Here is a 19,891-nt window from a genome sequence, read left to right on the forward strand (position 1 = left end):
TGGGCTTGGGACACTATGCTGAGAAACGCCTGCAGTGATGTCCTGGGACTGCGATAATTGAGCTCCAATAACCACAGCCACCTCCCTTTGTGCTAGGGATGACTCCAACCAGTAGAAAGTTTTCCCCCTTATTCCCATTGACTCCAATTTTTCGAGGGCTCCTTGATGCCACACTCGGTCAAGTGCTGCCTTGATGTCAAGGGCAGTCACTCTCATCTCACCTCTGGAATTCAGCTGTTTTGTCCATGTTTGAACCAAGGCTGTAATGAGGTCAGGGGCTGAGTGATCCTGATGGAACACAAACTGAACGTCAGTGAGCAGGGTATTGCTGAGTAAGTGCCGCCTGATGGCACTGTTGATGACCCCTTCCATCACTTTGATGATGTAATAGCTCCTTCATTATTTTGTTTTTTTTTTAATGCTTTCATTACGTGACCCTGAAATCGATTCCATGTGTGGTGCCTTCTTTTTAAGAAGAAATTCCCAATGACGGTCCTAAATTGATCGATTATTATTTTTAACTTTTGATCTCTTACCGGACCATCTCAATTTAATTTAAATTAATTTTCCATACTTGTCTTTCCCACATCCTATATCGCTCTATAAAATCACTTCCCAGGCATATCCTTTCAAAGATGAAAATCTGCAGTTTCTCCAGTCTTTCCTTATAAAAATGTAGAGGAACAAATATGCATGGAAATAAGGAGCAGTGAAGGAATTATAGAGTAGTTATAATGGAGTACTTTATTTATCTGACAATAGACTGGGATAATTATAGTGTAAAGGGCAGAGAGGGGCAAGGTTACCTAGGGTGTTCAAGAAAATTGGAATCAAAGATTAGCAGGCAAAACTGTAACTGAACAATAGTCTGCCTTTAAAGAAGAGAGAGTTTGAGTACAGTTAAGGTTTACTCCATGAAGGGGAAATGTCAGGCAAACAAATCCAGAGCTCCCTGGATGACGAAAGAGGTAGAGATTAAGATGAAGCAGAATAAGTGTGCTTATGAAAGATACCAGGTGGGTAATACAATTGAGAACCAGGCTGAATATAGAAGGTTCATCAGGGAATTGAAAAGTAAATGAGAGAAGCAAAGAGAGAGTATGAGGAAAGACTGGCAGCTAAAAGGGAGTCCAAAAGTCTTCTATAGGCATATAAATAGCAAAATGGTGGTAAAAGGAGGAGTGGGGCCAAATAGGGACCGCAAAGTAATCTACACACACAGGCAGGGGGAATAGCTGAGGTACAAAATGAAGGTACTAGATGAGGTACTTTGCCTCTGTCTTTACCAAGGAAGAAGAAGATGAGCAAATCATGATGAAAGAGGAGTAGTTGAGACATCTGGAGGGTTTAAAATTGGTAAGACGGGACTTTGGATAAGCTGTCTGTGCTTAAAGTTGATAAGGCACCAGGACTGGATGGGATGCACCCAAGGATACTGAGGGAAGTGAGAGTGGAAATTGTGGAGGCACTGGCCATAATTTTCCAATCTTCCTTCATAATTTTCCAATCTTCCTTAGGTGCAGGGGTGGTGTCAGAGGACTGGAAAATTGCAAACATTATGCCCTTTGTTCAAAAATGGTGTTAAGATAAGTCCAGCATCTACAGCATCTAGAGATCTGAAGAAGAGTCATACGGACTCGAAACATTATCTCTGTCTCTCTCTCCACAGATGCTGTCAGACCTGCTGAGTTTTTCCAGCATTTTTTGTTTTCGTTCCAGCATCTAAAGGCTGGTTATTTTAACCTTGGTGGCGGGGAAGCTTTTAGAAACAATAATTTCAGGGCAAAGTTAGTAGTCACTTGGGCAAATGTGGGTTAATTAAGGAAAGTCAGCATGGATTTGTTAAAGGCAAATTGTGTTCAACTAACTTGCTTGAGTTTGTTTGATGAGGTGACAGAGATGGTTGATGAGGGTAATGCTGTTGATGTGATATACACAAACTTCCAAAAGGCATTTGATATAGTGCCACACAACAGACTTGTGGCCCTTTGTGGTCTCTAATCAGCTCCATACCGCCTTGTAACACCATTTTGCTATTTTTATGCCTATAGAAGTCTTTTGGATTCCCTTTTAGCTGCCAGTCTCTTCTCATACTTTCTCTTTGCTTCTTTTATTTGCTTCTTCAATTCCCCTATGGACCTCATGGAATAAAAGGGACAATGGCAACATGGATATGAAATTGGCTAAGTGACAGGACTCCTGCTCTTCCTGATATATACTAATGACCTAGATCTTGGTGTACAGGGCACAATTTCAAAATTTGCGAGTGATACAAAACTTGGAAGTGTTATGAACCATAAGGAGGATAGTGCAGAACTTCAAAAGGACGTAGACAGGTTGTGGAATGCATGTAAAAGTGGCAGATGAAATTTAATGCAGAGAAGTGTGAAGTGATTCATTTTTATAGGAAGAATGCAGAGGCACAATGTAAAATTAAGGGTACAATTCTAAAAGGGTGCAGGAACAGAGGGACCTGAGTGTATATATGCATAAATCATTGAACAGGGCAGGGCATGTTGAAAGTGGTTAATAAAGCATACGGCATTCTGGGCTTTGCCAATAAGGGCATCAAGTACAAAAGCAAGGAAGTTATATTCAACCTGTATAAAATACTGGTTCAGCCTCAACTGGAGTATTATGTCCAATTCTGGGCACTGTACTTTCAGAAGGATGTGAAGGCATTAGAGAGGCTGCAGAAAAGATTCACAAGAATGGCTCCAGGGATGAGGAACTTAAGTTATGTAGAAAGATTAGAGAAGTTGGGACTGTTCTCCTTGGAGAGGAGAAGGTTGATAAGAGATTTGATAGAGATATTCAAAATCATGAGGGTTCTGGACAGGATAGATAGGGAGAAATTGTTCCCATTGACAGAAGGATCAAGAACAAGAGGGCACAGATTTCTTTTTGCAAGAGAAACAATGGTGACATGAGGAAAACTTTTTCACACACTGAGAAGTTAGGATCTGGAATGCGCTACCTGAGAGTGTGTTGGAGGCAGGGTCGATTGAGGCATTCAAAAGGGAATTGGACCATTATCCGAAAAGGAAAAAAATGCAGGGCTATGGGGAAAAAGCAGCGGAGTGGCATTGACACGATGGGCTTAATGGCCTCCTATTGTGCTGTAACCATTCTAAGATTCTAATATCAGCCACTCTGAACTGTCTAAAATGCCATAGTGACCAGTGTGAACCAGTGCTCAAATTGCAACACATGGTCAGATGTGGAGACCATTGATCTCATTCATACTTTCTATGCTTTAGCTGCTTGTTGCAGGCTCCTTAAACATCCAAATCTCTGCTGCCTGTATCATAACTCAGCACCAAGTCCTGTTCACCCATAAGCCCCATGCTCGCTGACCTACATTGGCTCCCAGTCCAGCAGTGCCTCAATTTTTTGTTTTATTCTTCCATGGGATGTGCAGGGCATTAGCATTTGTTGCCCATCACTAATTGTCCTTGAGAAGATAGACTCATAGACTCGTAGATGCTTACAGCACAAAAGGAGGCCATTTGGCCCATCGTGTCTGCCCTGGTCAACAAAGACACTAATCCCATTTCCAACGCTTGGCCCCTAGCCCTGGAGACTATGGCAATACAAGTGAATATGTAAATACTTCTTAAATGTTACAAGAGTTCCTGACTCAACCAGCCTTTCAGGCAGTGAGTTCCAGACTCCCACCACCCACTGGTTAAAAACATTTCTCCTCAACTCCTGTCTTAGCCTTCTACCTCTTACCTTATATCTATGCCCCCTGGTTATTGACCCCTTCACAAATGGAAGAAGCGCCTTCCTATCTATGCCCCTCATAATCTTATACACCTTTATCAGGTCCCCTCTCAACCTTCACTGCTCCACAGAAAACAACCTCAGCCTATCCAATATTTCCTCATAGCTCAGACCCTCCAGCCCAGGCAACATCCTGGTAAATCTGCTCTGCACCCTCTCCAGTGCAGTCACATCCTTCCTATAATGTGGTTACCAGAACTGCACGCAGTATTCCAGTTGTGGCCTAACCAGCGTTTCATACAGTTCCAGCATAAACTCCCTGCTCTTGTATTATTGGTGATCCACCTTCCTGTGCTACTGTAGTCCATTCTGCAGCAGTTTGGTACAATTGAATGCCTTGCTAGGTGGACAGTTAAGAGTCAACCACATTGCTGGTTGACTGGTTAAGGACAGCAGATTTCCTCCCCTAAAGGACATCAGTGAGCCAGATGGGCTTTTATGATAATTGATGGTAGTTTTATGGTCACCATTATTGACACTATTCATTTCTAGATTTTTTTAATTAATTGCTTTTTTGGTTAATTAATTGAATTTAAATTCCTCCAGCTGCCATGGTAGGATTTGAATCCATGTCTCCAGAGCATTAGCCCGGGCCCCTGGATTACTAGCCCAGTGACATTACCACTTGGCCATTATTTCACCAAATTGTAAAATTCTGATGAAGGGTCTGAAGAAGAGTCATATGGACTTGAAATGTTAACTCTGTTTCTGTCTCCACAGATGCTGTTAGACCTGCTGAGTTTTTCCAGCATTTTCTGTTTTTGTTTCAGATTTCCAGCATCCGCAGTGTTTTGCTTTTATGTAAAATTCTCATCCTTGTTTTCAAACCTCTCCTTGCCTCATCCCTGTAGCCTCCAGCACTTAAAGATCTCTGTCCTCCTCCAATTCTGGCCTCTTGTCCCTGTTTCAGTGCTCCACCATTATTGGCTTTGCCTTGCTGCCTAGGCCCTAAACTCTGTAATTCCCTCCTCAATTTTGCCCTCCTTTCTACCTCTCTCTCTTCTGTTAAGATGCTCCTTCTCTGAATATGCTTTCGATCGTATGTCCTAGTATTTCCTTACGTGTCATATTTTGTTCGATAATGCTGCTAGGAGACAGCTCAGAATTTTTCCTATGTTAAAGGTGCTCTATTAATGGAGGTTGTTGTTGGTTATCAATCTCCTGAAATGATGCCAGAATATGTTCACAGCCGTAAGCTGCAACAGACAAGTCTTGTTATAAAATGTAATAGACATGCAAAGTTATGGCTTTCAAAACTATTGACCTTCTGCCTCATCTTGCTCAGCTTAATTCAGATCTAACCCATTAATGTTTTTGCTTTTTTTGTTTGGAAGCAGTAAATCAATGGCTTTTAGCTCATGAGTAGGCCTCACTGCACTGCTCTTTACGTCAGGAATTGTATTGCTCAACTAGTCTGTTCTTTCCAATCAAAAGCAGCAACCTTCAAATATAATGATGTGAATTGTGATGCCCTTCAGCAGTCACCATGGTAACCCAATGTTAAGGCTTAGAGAACTGAATGAAACCATCCAGAAATGCAGCAAGTAAAGTCTGAAATTGATCCTCCTCTGATGTTTTAGATAAATGTGCGCATTCATTGCGTACTATTGGGTGACGAAATACTTTCCTTGCCACCACTCACGACCCCCAACTATCCATGGCCAGAAAATCTGAACTGAGGAAATAGTTACAGAATCTGACAAAGGAAAAAGCCCTAATTAGTTACAAGAATATATTTGGGGCCATCTGAAAATATTGGTTATAAGAAGGTGCTGACTTATTATTCAGGCTTTTCCTTAGTACTGTACCTGGGTACAGCTTCCATTGGTATGCGTTTTCTATTCTTTGTATCTCAGTATCTCACACCCTTGCAAACATCGTGTTTAGGATTGCATGTCATTGGATAAACAAATTTCACCATGATATTTCAGACTTGTTGCAACTGGGGTTTTATAAATACTACCTCCCTTTCCAGGGCTCTATACACACTCTGGTTGGAGCTTAATATATAGCCTCCCCTGAGGCAGGGTTGGTGTTAGGAGGGTCATTTAATTGGGGTGGTGCGTGGCAGTGGGATCCTTGCAGTCTTCCCGCTTCTGCCTCCATTAAGTCCAGATTGAGAAGGTCCAAGGGTGGCCTGGGTCCCTCATTGATTCTGGGCCTCGGGTGGGTGCATTACCAGCAGCAGCCACCTCTTCCTCAGTGGCGCTGCCAAGCAATTCACAGCTGCTGGCCTCTGATTGGCCAACAGCTCTCGAGGTGGGATTTCCACCCCCGGGGTTGTTAAGCCTGGGGGAAGGCTTTCCACTGCCCACTTAAGTGGCACTGATTGGCAAAGAATTTGGTGAGCCCTCCCAAAAGTAGCCGACACGGGGTTTTCGCTGGCTCCAAGCTGACGGGTGAGGTTCCCCTCGCCCACATTAAATTCCACCCTGTGAGTGAGCAGTGTCTCTTGTGACTTAGAGCACACATCCATTTCTCAGTAACAGGGCACACTGTAATGTATAGAGGCTTCGATTGTCTTGAATGTGTAAATCTCAGGTTCAGGGTATGGCTGGTACAGACTAAAATCTTGACAGTGTTTATTTATACCCAAACCAAAAAAGTTACTTAAAAAAGGCAACATTACCAGACATCTACATCTTTAGCTCTGCAAAAGGTGGTTTTTGGACAAAACACCGAGAATAAAAATTGTTCATTGCTGTTTAAATTTTTTCAGAACTGGCAGAGAACATATCTCCAGCTTCTTCTCTGGACAGTATTTTTGGCCCTAAGTGTAAAGGCAATTCACTTATTGAGGTACAGCAATGCCACTTGGTGCTTCAAACTGTAAAATTTCTATATTTTGCATATAACATTTTCGGTAAACCAATACATTGCACACGTAAAATGGAACGCTGTCAGCTACCTTACAGAAACAAATCTTTGCTTCTGGTATTGGCAAAGTGAAATAATAGAACAGCCCTCTCTCGGACTTGGGGACTTGTATCATATTTTGCTTTTAAACTGACTTCCCAGCTGAACTTGAGAGTATCACCAATTGCAAAACATAGCTGACAATGAAGCTCCATTGGCCTGGCTGCCTGGAAAACAATCAGCTCTGTACACCAGGCAACCATGTTATCCATACCAACACGCAAAATGCTAGACAATGCTCCTGACAAAAGGCCCTTTGGTTTTTATTTTAAGCCTAATTCTGGGAGCCCAGAAATTGTTGAGGCAGTCCACAGCATTTGCATTGGTAGGTTTGGTTTCTATGGATCGCTGGCAGATTTATTGATCCAGCTTTACTGCAGATCCGTAAACCGGATTTAACATTGCTAAACTTGCAGATGGGGTAGCAGCGTCATTTGAGACCTTGGGTGGGCGAGGACTGGGGCGGTGTTGGTGGTGGTCAGCCCTGTCCTTTCGCGAGTCGCAAAAGAAGACCCAGGTAGGGGCTCCATGACCACGGCTAGGAGCCATGGCTGCTTACAGACGAGAATTCTTTGGGAAGAGGATTTGTGTTTCCTTTGAGTACACAGAAGGCAACGGGAAACCACCTCATGCATTATTTTCTCTAGACATGTTGCTCATCGACTTTGAAAATGTGAGGCCCCCATGAGTGACAGGACCATGAGCCATGGAGAAAGGAGCAGAGTACCTGCCCTTAGGCAGATCACCACCACAAACCGGCAGGATCATTTCAGTTTGCCGTTATATGATCCATCAGATATTCCATTCCAATCAATGAACATTAGGTAGGTCGTATAACTGAAGACCAATGTGACGGTGATTGTTTTAATAGCCCAGGAAGAATTTCTACTCTCAGGAACCAGCTGCTTGATGAGCGCCCCCTAGAGTCTGTTTAAATGACCAGTGTGAAACATTCGAAAGCTCAGCCACACAGGAGCAGGTATTAAGGTTACAGCTGACTGAGGATTCAGAGAAATGTTTTTTGTGTTCATACTCAATCTAACAGTGGCAAGGGCCATTAACATTGCAATGAGCAACATTCAGTAGCAAACTATCAACTAACGTGGATCAATGGGAATTTCTTATGAATGTTTCTGACACTCTGCCAGCCGATATCATTTTAAATAGAACAATACCCATTTTCAACTGGATGCTTGATGCTTTTAAAAGCTGTGCATAATTATTCCACCAACAGAAATCAATTTTTTAACACATCACTCAATTGCCAAAGATGTAGCTGATTTCACAAACTATGGAAACCATTCTCCAAGAAAAAGAATTGTTCCCTCATGCAGTTTGCAGGATTATCTAATAACATACAGTTCACTTATAATACCATAACTTTTGCAAGATTCCCCAAAGAGCTTACCCTGCAATGAAAGGAAGAGCTTACCTAACCAAGATCTAGTAATAACCCCTAAGAGGATCAATGCTACAGTGAAGGAAAAATCTAATACAGCTTGGAGAGTAGGATTGAGAAAAGCCAATTACTATGAAGGCTCATTGGAGCCCTCCATTTTTGAATAAGATGGTGATGTCCTCAGGTTCATGGGAGAACCGAAGTATGAATACTAAATAAAAACAAAATGCTGCGGATGCTGAAAATCTGAAATAATAAGAGAAAACGTTGGAGAAACTCAGCAGGTCGGGCAGCATCTGTGAAGAGAGAAACAGAGCTAATGTTTTGAGTCTAATATGACTCTTCTTCATAACTGCTGCCAGACCTGCTGTGTTTTGCCAGCATTTTCTGTTTCCATGAATACTAAATAATAAAAATTACAAGTAATTTGAGTTAGGATTTGGGATGTGAATGAATTATTTTAAACTATGCTTGAATTCCAAAGCCATTTTATTGAAAGCAGATGTAAGTAACCAGTTAAATTGTACCATATTTCATCCTTATTTTCACATCTTTATTCATCTTGGTTCACACTTGACCATTGGTGGATCAATGGGAAAACTAATAAGAAGGATAGGATGCTACTAGACAACCCATGTTCTTACTCTGAATGGTGGAATTAGCTAATTCATTTTAATGAGCATTAAACAGGCTGAATGAAATGTAGTGGATATGGAAATTTATCTGAATTAAAACTAGAGTTTATGCATTTCATTTATCAAAGGGTAAGTAAAGGCTTGATGCATTTTCTTGGGCTACTGTTGACGTATCAGTGTATTTACATTCCTAATTTTCTTTCAGTCTTCAGGCACAAGCGTCACTGTCGATATAGCTGTGATGGGTGAGGCCCATGGACTAATTACAGACCTTCTAGCTGATCCATCCCTACCTCCCAATGTCAGTACCTCCTTGAGGGCTGTCAGCAATCTCCTCAGCACACAACTGACCTTCCAACCCATCCACAAGCCCAGAATAAACCCATTATTGTCGTTCAGTGAGTCCTATGCTGGCTCTGACTCCGAAGAATGCCCAGGAGAGAAGCTCGCTATCCCAAAGGTACACCTAGAGATGTTCACTTCCATTTCCCATAGAGGTCATTTGTTGGTTAGCACCAGTCTTCACATGTTTTAGTCATTTGATGTTTGTGTTTCTCTTCCTACAATCTAACAAATCTATAGTTTGCTCATGCACAGCAGCCTTAAATTAGAAACGCTGTGGAAATTCAAGAATTCTAATACCTGGCAGAGATGGCAATCCTATGAGGGAAATACGTGTCAAAGTCAGAATTCTCCAGACCTTGCTTGAATCCTGCCTGTCAGCTCCTTGTCCATTTCTGGCAGAAAGTGATAACTGGACAGAGGAGGGGATGAAAATTAGGTGGCTGCTGCACCAAATTGGAGGGGCTATTCTAGGGCCTCATAGCTAGCGATAATGGGGGTGGGGAGTTAAGAGAACTGGGGACAACAGAAGCCTATACTTTTATTGTAGGGTCTGAAGGGGTACTCCTGTTCCACTGGGCCCCAGCAAGAAAGTTTCTTTCCATGTTGCTCACTAGCTTCTCAACAGATTCATTGTTGGGAATCTAGAAGCGATAACAACAGGTGCTCCTCTCAGGCATGAGATAAAATTCCACGGGGGCCCCTGGTATGTCACAGCGAGTAGAGAATCTCGGTTAGGTATTTGTGTGGACAGGACTGTGGTGAAGTGAGCTGAGGGGACTGAGGAAGTTTAGTTATGGGTTGATCTCACTGAAGCCGAGGAGCCACCTGATGCCAAAGGCTAAGGGAGGATTCTCAACGAAGAAGTTAGTGCGGGGCTTGAGTGAATGGTAAGTGACAGTTTTGCATCAACTGTTTGTGGTTAGCTCAGTTGGCTAGATGGCAAGAGTGTGGTGCAGAATGATGCCAACAGCATGGGTTCAATCCCTGTATTAGCTGTGGTAGTTCATGGAGATCTGCCTTCTTCTCTTACCCCACACTTGATGTGGAGTGGTGCTTGTTGAGCTATAAAACTAATTTGTATCACTCTCATGGAGAGAGATTCCAATGGTCCTTCATGGACTATGGATAATTACCAATTTGCTGGGTCAACAACAACCTAGTCAATGAGCCATGAAGGAACTGCTGGAGTCTGCAAACACTATCGTTGTTTATCGTTTATGTGGAGCCAAGAGGCCCACAGCCATACTGCAGGGCCTACCTGCCTGGTCGTAACTTTCCCCTCAGGCTCAGCACAGCTCTCCCAAGATATATCTGCAGTCCAGTTTGGTGCTGGGGCATTTGTTCTCCTGTGAATAGTCAGGCATCCCGACACAGCTCACTGCTTTCATGTGGATGAGGCCCAAGGCTTGGTTTCCAATGAGATTGTGCTGACATCTTTCAGATGCACATTGAGGTAGAAATTTGTGAGGGGGTGGGGGAGTAAAAGAATACTAGAGATTTAGTTGGTATGTGCATCAATGATTTAAACTCTATGTGGGTCTATGATAATTGCATTGAAGAGCTTGATTCTAGCAATCTGCTACATGTCCAGTAATCGGTTGCACATACAAATGTGATCAGAACTGGCCAACAGTGGGAGCCATTTCTAGGTGAAAGATTTTATAGAATTGAACAGGGAAAAGGCAATGGATACAACAAGGTCATTATGGTTCATTAACTTCCTCCTTTGAGATGATTCAACCAATGGAGTCCTAGATTCTACAGAACAGATTTCATTCTTTGTGAGGACAGCCATTATGTATGATGAAAATACTGTTTAAAACAATTATTAAACTTAACTAGATTGGTGGTTATCAAACCATCAGACAGATGGATCTGTGGATTTATAATAGGAAATTTAATGAATAAAATACATGAGTATCCCTTTATCACAGTCTTGGATAAACTGAAGAACTATTCTATATAATTTAATTTAATCAACTGTTTATTCTATTTACAAATTTGCTGCATTTTTCTTTGTTTACTATACTTTAAGGTGTAATGAAAAAGATCTGTTTTCATGATATTTGATTTGTAATTGTTATTTTACTCCAAAAAGATAGAAAAGCATTTACTGAAGAGCTCACTTTTGGAAGAATCAACAAACTGCAATGGCCTTTGTCTGGGATATTGTACTTCCATACTTCTGCCTTTAGGACTGAGCTGAATTAGCTTAAGACTATATTGTTCACACACACCGTTTTTTAATCATGCTTGTTGCTGATTTCAGCTGGGCCTACTGAATTTATTTGATCCCTTTATTTCCTTCAGCGACTGAGGAGAAGCCTGCCACCGGGACTATTGAGACGGATCTCGTCCACATGGACAACCACAACTTCCGCCACTGGTCTGCCGACCATGGAGCCTGGGCCTGTCAGGAGGGACCGCAGTGCAAGCATCAAGCCCTCTCATGAGGCACCATCTGGCAGGTATGCACAGCTTCGTAAGCTTTGGCATAAAATCTATTGTGGTACTAAATCCTGTGACCAATGGAGCCCCAATGGGTTTTAATGTAGAAAGGTATTGTCTGGGAGGTTCCCAGTGTCCGAGAAATGGTTTGTGTAAACAAAGCGAAAAGGTGTCTTTTGGCAAAGTGGAGGTGGCGAAGGTTTTACTATGTTGGTTAATATCTTACTCAAATATTTCCACCAAACATGACGCTGTTACCAACAAAGCTAACTAAATGCTTGGTTATATCTTGAGGGTAATTAAAAGACTTTCTTCTTCCTTGTACACATCATCAGTAAACAGGGCCAGCGTGAAGAATTCATGGGGCCCTAAGCACCAAAAAATTCAAGGACCTCCCTCACACAATCCTCTTTCCCACACAAAACCCTCTCCCCACCCCATCCCAACCACAAACCATCCATCATTAAAACACAAATGTGCAATAAAATGCCTAAAATATTAAATACTCAACCCTGTGAAGAGCTGTAGAGCGAAGTCATCTTCCCCCTGCTCCAGTGGCATCTTCCTGATCTGCTCACAGGCTTCTTCATCCGCTGGAAAATGTAATGCAGTCACAGCCAGATAACAACCAAGCTTATGCCCCTCCCTCCACCCCACACACTCTGCCCCTCCCCACCCCAAAACACACTGCCCGTGCTCTAATTCCAACATTGCCTGCTGTGCATTCCTAATAACCCAGTCAGCAGGCATCACTGTTTATTTTTACAGTGAGTTATGTCAACAGTTGCCTTCATGGAGCACCTATATTCTGCTGAAACCCCTGGGAATGGGTTTTACAGGTCCATGGTTAATGTGGCCTTGCCGGTGAAACCAAATTTTGGTTTTCTCTGGTCTTGGCTGCCCTATTTTCCAAAAGTTATTGATGCAATGATGGTGACTCGGAAAAAGATTTTCAGATTTAAAGTTTTAAGTTCGGGCAATCAACTTCCACAGGAACCAGGAGTAGACCATTTAGCTCCTCAATGTTTGACCATTCAGGGAGATCATGGCTGATTTGTGATCTAAGCCCATACATCCCCTGCCTTTACCCTATACCCCTATTCTGGTTAACAGAAATCTATCAATCACAGATTGAGAGTTGGTGTCAACTGCCATTTTCAGAAGAGAGTTCCAAATTCTACCAGCATTTGTGTGTAGAAGTGTTTCTTAACTTTACTCATGAAAGAAAAGCAAAATACTGCAAACGCTGGACATCTGGAATAAAAACAAAAAATTTTGGAAATGAAGTTAAGAGAAACAGAGCTAACGTTTCAGGTCAATGACCTGTTCTGCTGAAAGGTAATCGTACTGAAATGCCATCACAAATACCAGTAATCAGCCAATTCGATTCACTCCACGTGATATCAAGAAACAGCTGAAGGCATTGATTGCAAAGGCTATGGGCCCTGACAACATTCTGGCAATATTACTGGAATATCTACCCTGCCAAGCCCCTTCAGTATCTTGTATGGTTTTTGCATTTATTGTTTTGAAATATTACATTTGAACATGATCGTATTGGCTCGGATTTTGCAGTAGTAATGTTGGAGTTCGCTATCATTGCTCCATTGCAAAAATCCCAAAGTTGCTACCAGTCATTCTATGTTCTGAGCTGGTCCCTCAGCCTGGCACCAGCAGGCAATGCACCATGCCAGAGTCTTGATGTTACTTACAGGGGATGCTACCTGTCCACCAATCATTGAATCACCAAATGACACTTCCCCTCCTCCTCCGTTTGAACTGCCTCCTTCTCCAAGGTGCCACCTTGCACATTCTGGGTGTCCTTCCAACAAAGTTTAGCCTTATCCTCTAAGGCTTCAAATACATTGTGGCTGTTGGATAGGTTCTGTGGATCATTGTTCTTTACCTTGCCTGGGTTTCCCTCACTCTGCACGCTGTCCGTCACACCAACCGTGTTCTAAACCTATACCTCTCCATGGGGTTTGACCAACGGCTGGAGCAAACTGTCCAGAAAATGCTTCCCCTCCCTCATTTCTCAGAGTGACTTCTAGTCGTAATCCGAACCAAAGAGATTCAAGATGGTGACACCTATTGCAGATGTGTTCACTTGAGACAGTCTCACGGCCCACAAACCCCCACACCCTGTAGCCCAGACGTACACATGTTCTGCTATATCTTAGTTCATATTGATTTATAGGTAACATTTATTTATAGATTCTTCTTAGCTTTAAGGCTATTTAACTGTTTAGTTAAAACAAAATACAAACACTAACCACTCAATAATCAACACTAATCAATAAGCTGACTGTTTCTCTATTACTTGCCTCTGCTGCTCCACAGTGTCCTGACTGTGGCATCACTTCCAGGTTTTCCCTCTGCTCCTGCTTGGCCCTCTTGCTGCTGGCCCATGTGCACTGTTTAAACCTGATCCCCAGCAAAAGTAAATAAGTCGGTTAGTTAACTCCCTCAAAGAACAAATAAATGTTCAGGCCGCATGCATTGGGGATTTAAAAAAAAAGAAATACCTCTATTTATACAGCACCTTGCACAACATCACTTCCAAAGCATTTTATAACCAGTGAAATACTTTTCAAACATAGCCCGGTTGAAATGTAGAAAATGCAGCAGCCAATTTGTGCACAGCAAGGTCCTACAAACAGCAATGTGTTAAGTACCAGGTAATTTTTTTTATATATATATATTCTTTCATGGGATGTGAGACTCCCTGGCAATGCCAGTATTTATTGCCCATCCCTAATTGTCCTTGAGAAGGTGATGGTGAGCTGCCTCCTTGAACCATGCTGTTTGGAAGGGCGTTCCATGATTTTGAGCCTGTGAAGGAATAGCAATATAGCTCCAAGTCAGGATGGTGAGTGGCTTGGAGGGGAACTTGCCGGTGGTGGTGTTCCCTTGCATCTGCTGCTCTTGTCCTTCTAGGTGGTGGAGTTTGTGGGTTTGGAAGGTATTGTCAAATGAGCTTTGATAAGTTGCTGCAGTGCATCTTGTAAACGGTACACACTATTGCCACTGTGCAGCGTTTGGAGGGAGTGAATGTTTAGGTTGGTGGATTGGGTGCCAATCAAGCAGGCTGCTTTTTCTTGGATGGTGTTGAGGTCCTTGAGTGTTGTTGGAGCTGCACTCATCCAGGCAAATGGAGTGTATTTCATCACACTCCTGACTTGTGCTTGATGGATGGTCAACAAGCTGTGGGAGTCAGGGTATGAGTTATTCATCTCAGAACTCCCAGCCTCTTGTAGCCGTGCTATTTATATGGCGGTAGTATCTGCTTCTGGGATGTTGGTTGAGGGATAAATATTGTTGAGTACACCGGGAAGAACTCGCCTGCTCTCTTCAAAATGATGCTGTGGGTATCTTTCTATACACTAAGGAGGGGCCTCAGCTTAATGTGTCATCCAAAGGATGGCACCTCCAACAGTGCAACACTCCCTCAGCGCTGCTCTAGATTGTCAACCTTGAAATCTATGTTGAAGTCTCTGGAATGCCTAAGTCAGAGTGCTACCACTGTGGGTGAAATGTTGGTATCTTCATTCAGATAGGTTTGTGTAAGGGCAGATAAAGAAATGCTGCCGTTTCTTCATTAATCCTGATCAACTGGTCTCACATGTAAATACATGCATTGCTGCTCTGTTCCATCTATTTCGTCTCTACCAGCTTCAGCCCAGTGGCCATGGAATCATTTCATTTTAAATGCTATTTGCAAGTTATAGATGAGCCACGTGATTTTCAGGAGTCATTTTTGTTTGTGCTCATAATTCAAAGCTTTCTATACATTTCAATTAGCCTTGTGAATCGCTAATATTCTAAAAAGCAGAAGGTTCTGTAAATTGTGAGACTTGCGAGTAAATCATGAATAGTGGTACTGCTCTTGCGCTCTTTTTGAAATATTTTGGATAAGTGGTGAGTTAGTCCTTATTAAAGTGGAGTTGAGACCACAACCAGATCAGCCAGGTGCTTATTGAATGGCGGACTCGAATGGCCTACTCCTGCTCTTAAGTCCTATGTTCCTATTTCAAAACCATCAGCTCTGCAGCCCTGCATTGTGAACATATTCACAGGCTGCCCCCACATGGCCTGCTGTATCTCCACGCTGTAGTGCAGTAGATAGGACTGTGCTGTACCCCAGCTGGCTATACTGATGATTCGAGAGTTGAGGCATGTCACAAATATGGGATTTCTGGTCTATTTCTTGATGCAAATGGCCAATGTCACATGAACAATACAATGCTTTTAAATGGCTGCACATTTAATGTCACCTTGGGTCCACTTGATACACCATTCGAGCTAAATTTCAGAGCTTGGTGTGTTCTTTCGCTTAGCCCCGAGGCATATATATCATTTTTGACATGATGCCACAGAGAAAGTGATTTGCAGTGTGTTCAGTCATAATTTTCACAGTATTTCTAAAGAAATGCAAAAAGGTTTGCCAAGCAATCTTTTATGAAGGCAGTGTTTTAAAAGAATTAAATTGATATCTCAAAGTTTGCTACATTTTCATTAAGTAATACTTTGAGTTTGTGAGTATATTTTAATCCATAAATATGAATTGAAAATTAAATTTTACAGGTCTTATGAAAATACTAGTGATGGGGAATTGGTGTTACAAGTGTTATATTTTGTTGCTCATTCACTGTGTAAAGGAGGAACCTGGAGCCAGTCTTTTTTTAACATAGGTTTATTCACAAAACCCAGAGAACACAGGGACAGACTCCCATTACCTTTTCCCCACACTGGTGGAAACCGGTTCTTATATATACTTAAGAATAATGCCCATACCTTTCCCCAGTTAGTATCAGCTGCTCTTGCTTGCAACTAGAGCATGCACTTCATTGTGACAAGACGGCAACATCAACAAGGACTGGTTATAATGAGTAACCTGTAGTCTCCTTCAGCCAGACAACTCCCTGAGATCTCCGCATTCCTTAAATTCTGGCTTCCTGTGCATCCCCAATTTCCTTCACCCCACCATTGATGGCCACGCCTTCTGCTGCTTGGGTCATAAATTCTGGAATATTCTCCCTAAATTTCTCCTCTCTACCCATCTCATTTCCCTTAAGGGGCTACTTCAAACCTCCCCCTTTTTCCAAGCTTTTGGCCATCTGTGCTAATATATCCTAATGTGGCCCAGCATCAAATTTCATTGATAACGCTCCTGTAAAGCACCTTGAGCATTTTACTACATTAAAGGCGCTGTATGAATGCAGGCTGCTGTTGCCTATTGTCTGTTGAGAGCAGTAAAATGGATGGTACACCTTGTTGACACTGAGTCAAGAACACAAAATCCAGAAACACATTGATCCCCAAGACATATGCAATTATAGTGAACAATAAACTGAAATTGGCACTTGAGGATTTCCTTTCCTTGTTTGATGTAGAATCCAATACACTTTTCATTATTGTTCCTTGGGATGTGGACAACAGTGGCAAAGCAGTATTCATTGCCCATAGCTAGTTGCCACAAGAGCAAGAATCAGCCACATAGTGTGGGATTGCAGTCATGTGTAAACCAGAGCATGAGGAGTAACAAATCATCTTCACTGAAGGAACTTTGTGAACCAGTTGGGTTTTTACAATCCAGGCAATTCCTGCTATTAGCCCCAAAGTTAACAGATCTATGAAATCCAGTTTCACCGTTTGTCATTGTGGGATTTGGACATTTATGTTTTTCATTGTCAGACTATACTTAGCTCCATAGATAAACTGCTCACAGTTTCCATGCTTGTACTCTTAGTTTATTAAGCTTGAAGCAGCTTGAATTAATGCAGAAAGAGTGTTGTGGCAAACCTCTTTGATTATTAATCTTGAGCTGCTATTTTCAATAGAAAACTATAATGCGTATAATTTAAGGTCCACAATTTGTGTTTGGAATGACGAGGAAACTGTCAGCACTCATGGTCATTAGTGGACAGAAAATTCTGGCATCACATGTGTACGGTTAAATGTAGGAATCAACAAGTTGCTGTCAGTGATACCCTGTTCCTCCATGGAGTGCACTGTTGTGGTCTTCACAGATGGATCAACACAAGAAATATTGATTTGAAGTGAAGCTTAATCTATTTGTCCACTATTGTTGTGAAAAGCAATGACAATCTTAAGCCTTGTTCAATCAGGCAAAACTGAGTTTTGAATAGTCTACTAAGTCACAACTGCTGCTGAACAATCTCTCTGGTCCTGAAAAAAAATTATTTTATAAATTTATTGCCTCAGAAGAATATTTAAAAATTGTTCACCTTTTAAAAATTAATATATTTTTTGAAGATTGTTTTGATATTTATCTTCTCCTTTAATCCCATATGTATATTCCAATCTTTATTTTGTTTCCTGGACAATTATTTTAATGTAAATTATATCCCCTGCTTCTTACTTTCTGTTTTGCTGTTCGTGAGAAACCTTTAATCTGATCGGTTGATCAGTCTGCTTGCTGCCTACCCTGTTAATACCACAGATCTCCTTGAGATGGCTTCAAATTCAAAGTGGCATGGGAAAAGAGGAATTTGATGCTCTAGAGACCTCAAAATGTACGGGCAGTTTTTTTATAAGGTCAGCGGCAAATCCAGGCCGGCATCTTCAGATACAAGTTTTAAGTTAACCTTTTGGTCAAAGAGACGGTTATTTAAAAAAATGCAAAGAATTTGGTCGATGGAAATCAGCGATCGTTTTGAAACAGCTCAGACTCGCCAGAGGTGTTCATGCAGACTCAGCTTTTTTCAATGGTAGCATACTTGCCTCCTAATGAAATGTCTTTGGATTCAAGTGTCGCTTCAAAGATTTCAGCATGAAGCCTTGTTCACACTTCACTACAGTGCTTGAGGAAGTGCTGCTCTGTCAGAGGTACTGTCTCTCAGATGAAATGTCAAGCCTGTTTGCCCCCTCAACTAGACATTAAAGATTCCCGAGCTGTTCAAAGAAGAGCAGAATATATCTCCTGGTGTCCTGCCAACATAACTAAAAGCAAATTATCTGGTCATGAGCACATTGCTGTTTGTGTGATCTTGCTGTGTGCAAATTGACTGCCACATCTACATTACAACAATGATTATACTTAGTTGGTTGCAAAGCACTTTCTGAGGCTGCAAAAGGTGTTATATGGATGCAACTTCTTTTTTCTTATTGAATTAATATGAAAGATGTTTAAAATAGAGAGGAAATGTGAGGGATTAAAAATTAATCTTGCAAATTGTTTTCATTTAAATAAATACCTGGCTCTTCAATAGCATATTTCCAGATCCTTTCATCTATCCAGCTCTACTCTATGGAACAGGCACATGTATAAACTGTGTTGAGGGTGGTGTGAATTATTTTTGAGTGGTTAATGCATTTTTTATCAAGGCATTAATCAGGAATTAAACTGAATGCAAAAGAATTAGGGAAATGACTGTGCTGGCCCTTAAAATTCAATAATATTGGAACATCAGTTAAAATGACAAATTTCACCTACAACGTAAGTATTGCCCTTGTGTTTTCAGATAAACTAATTTAGATCTTTACTTCACCTTTTTGTAACATATGAGAGAACTGAAGTCCCATAATGCTGACATTTTATTAAACTTGATTGGATTAATTAGAATAAAGCAAACTGCTGCTGTTTCTGTGCATTCAGTCTGATCCAGCTGTCCCATTAGATTGATTTAAACAGCCTGGTTATTCCATATCTGTATTACTGTAGCACTGTTCCTGGAAAAGAATATCTGAATTTAGTGGAAAAATAGACCATCTTCAAGCTTTCATTGAAATAAATAATTCTGCTGATTAGAGCTGGATTAATGTGCACTTAGACTAGTTTCTACTTAATACCAACCCAAGAAAATGTTTCAGTCCTGAACCTGCATTAGAGACCGTGTTATGTAGAGAAATTGGTGAAATTTAAGTCAAAGTTGCTTATTTTCAACATGAAAAGTAATTAACCTATTATGGACTCCACTGTAGTTGTTTATATTTTATTGCACTATTGTTATTGGACTGAATGTGTTTTATTTCTTAACTCTATTTAAGATATTAGTTATGTCAGCCTGTTGTGAATGTTAAACTTTCAAACTAGTTAGAAATAGTGACTATTATTGTTTATCTGGATATAAATAGTTGTTTAGTCGTGCAGAACTTGAGTATTGCTGAAAAAAAACATGCTGTTGAAGCTTTTTGTCTTGCACTTATTAGGACAGTTCACAAGAATACCAAATGTAAAGGGAGCAACAATTTATACTGCATGAGAAGAGAGTGCTGACTGGTTGGCAAGTGGACTCTACCAATCAGCAATGTGATAATGACCAAATAATCTGTATTTCGTCTGTGATGTTGATTGAGGGTTAAATGTTGGCCAGGACACCAGGGATGGCTCCCCTGTTCT

General features: G+C 41.4%; 1 protein-coding gene across 1 annotated transcript in view; it reads left to right on the forward strand.

Annotated features, from left to right (window-relative positions):
• pde3a (phosphodiesterase 3A, cGMP-inhibited) overlaps nucleotides 1-19,891 on the forward strand; it is a 476,982-nt gene that overhangs the window by 367,338 nt on the left and 89,753 nt on the right. Inside the window, exons 3-4 of the mRNA XM_078553602.1 lie at nucleotides 8,942-9,196; nucleotides 11,392-11,549. Coding sequence (XP_078409728.1) covers nucleotides 8,942-9,196; nucleotides 11,392-11,549 — 413 coding nt within the window. The remainder of the gene's footprint in view (nucleotides 1-8,941; nucleotides 9,197-11,391; nucleotides 11,550-19,891) is intronic.

This window comes from Cetorhinus maximus, chromosome 12 (assembly GCF_964194155.1).
Source record: "Cetorhinus maximus chromosome 12, sCetMax3.hap1.1, whole genome shotgun sequence".
In the NCBI taxonomy this organism is placed as follows: Eukaryota; Metazoa; Chordata; class Chondrichthyes; order Lamniformes; family Cetorhinidae; genus Cetorhinus; species Cetorhinus maximus.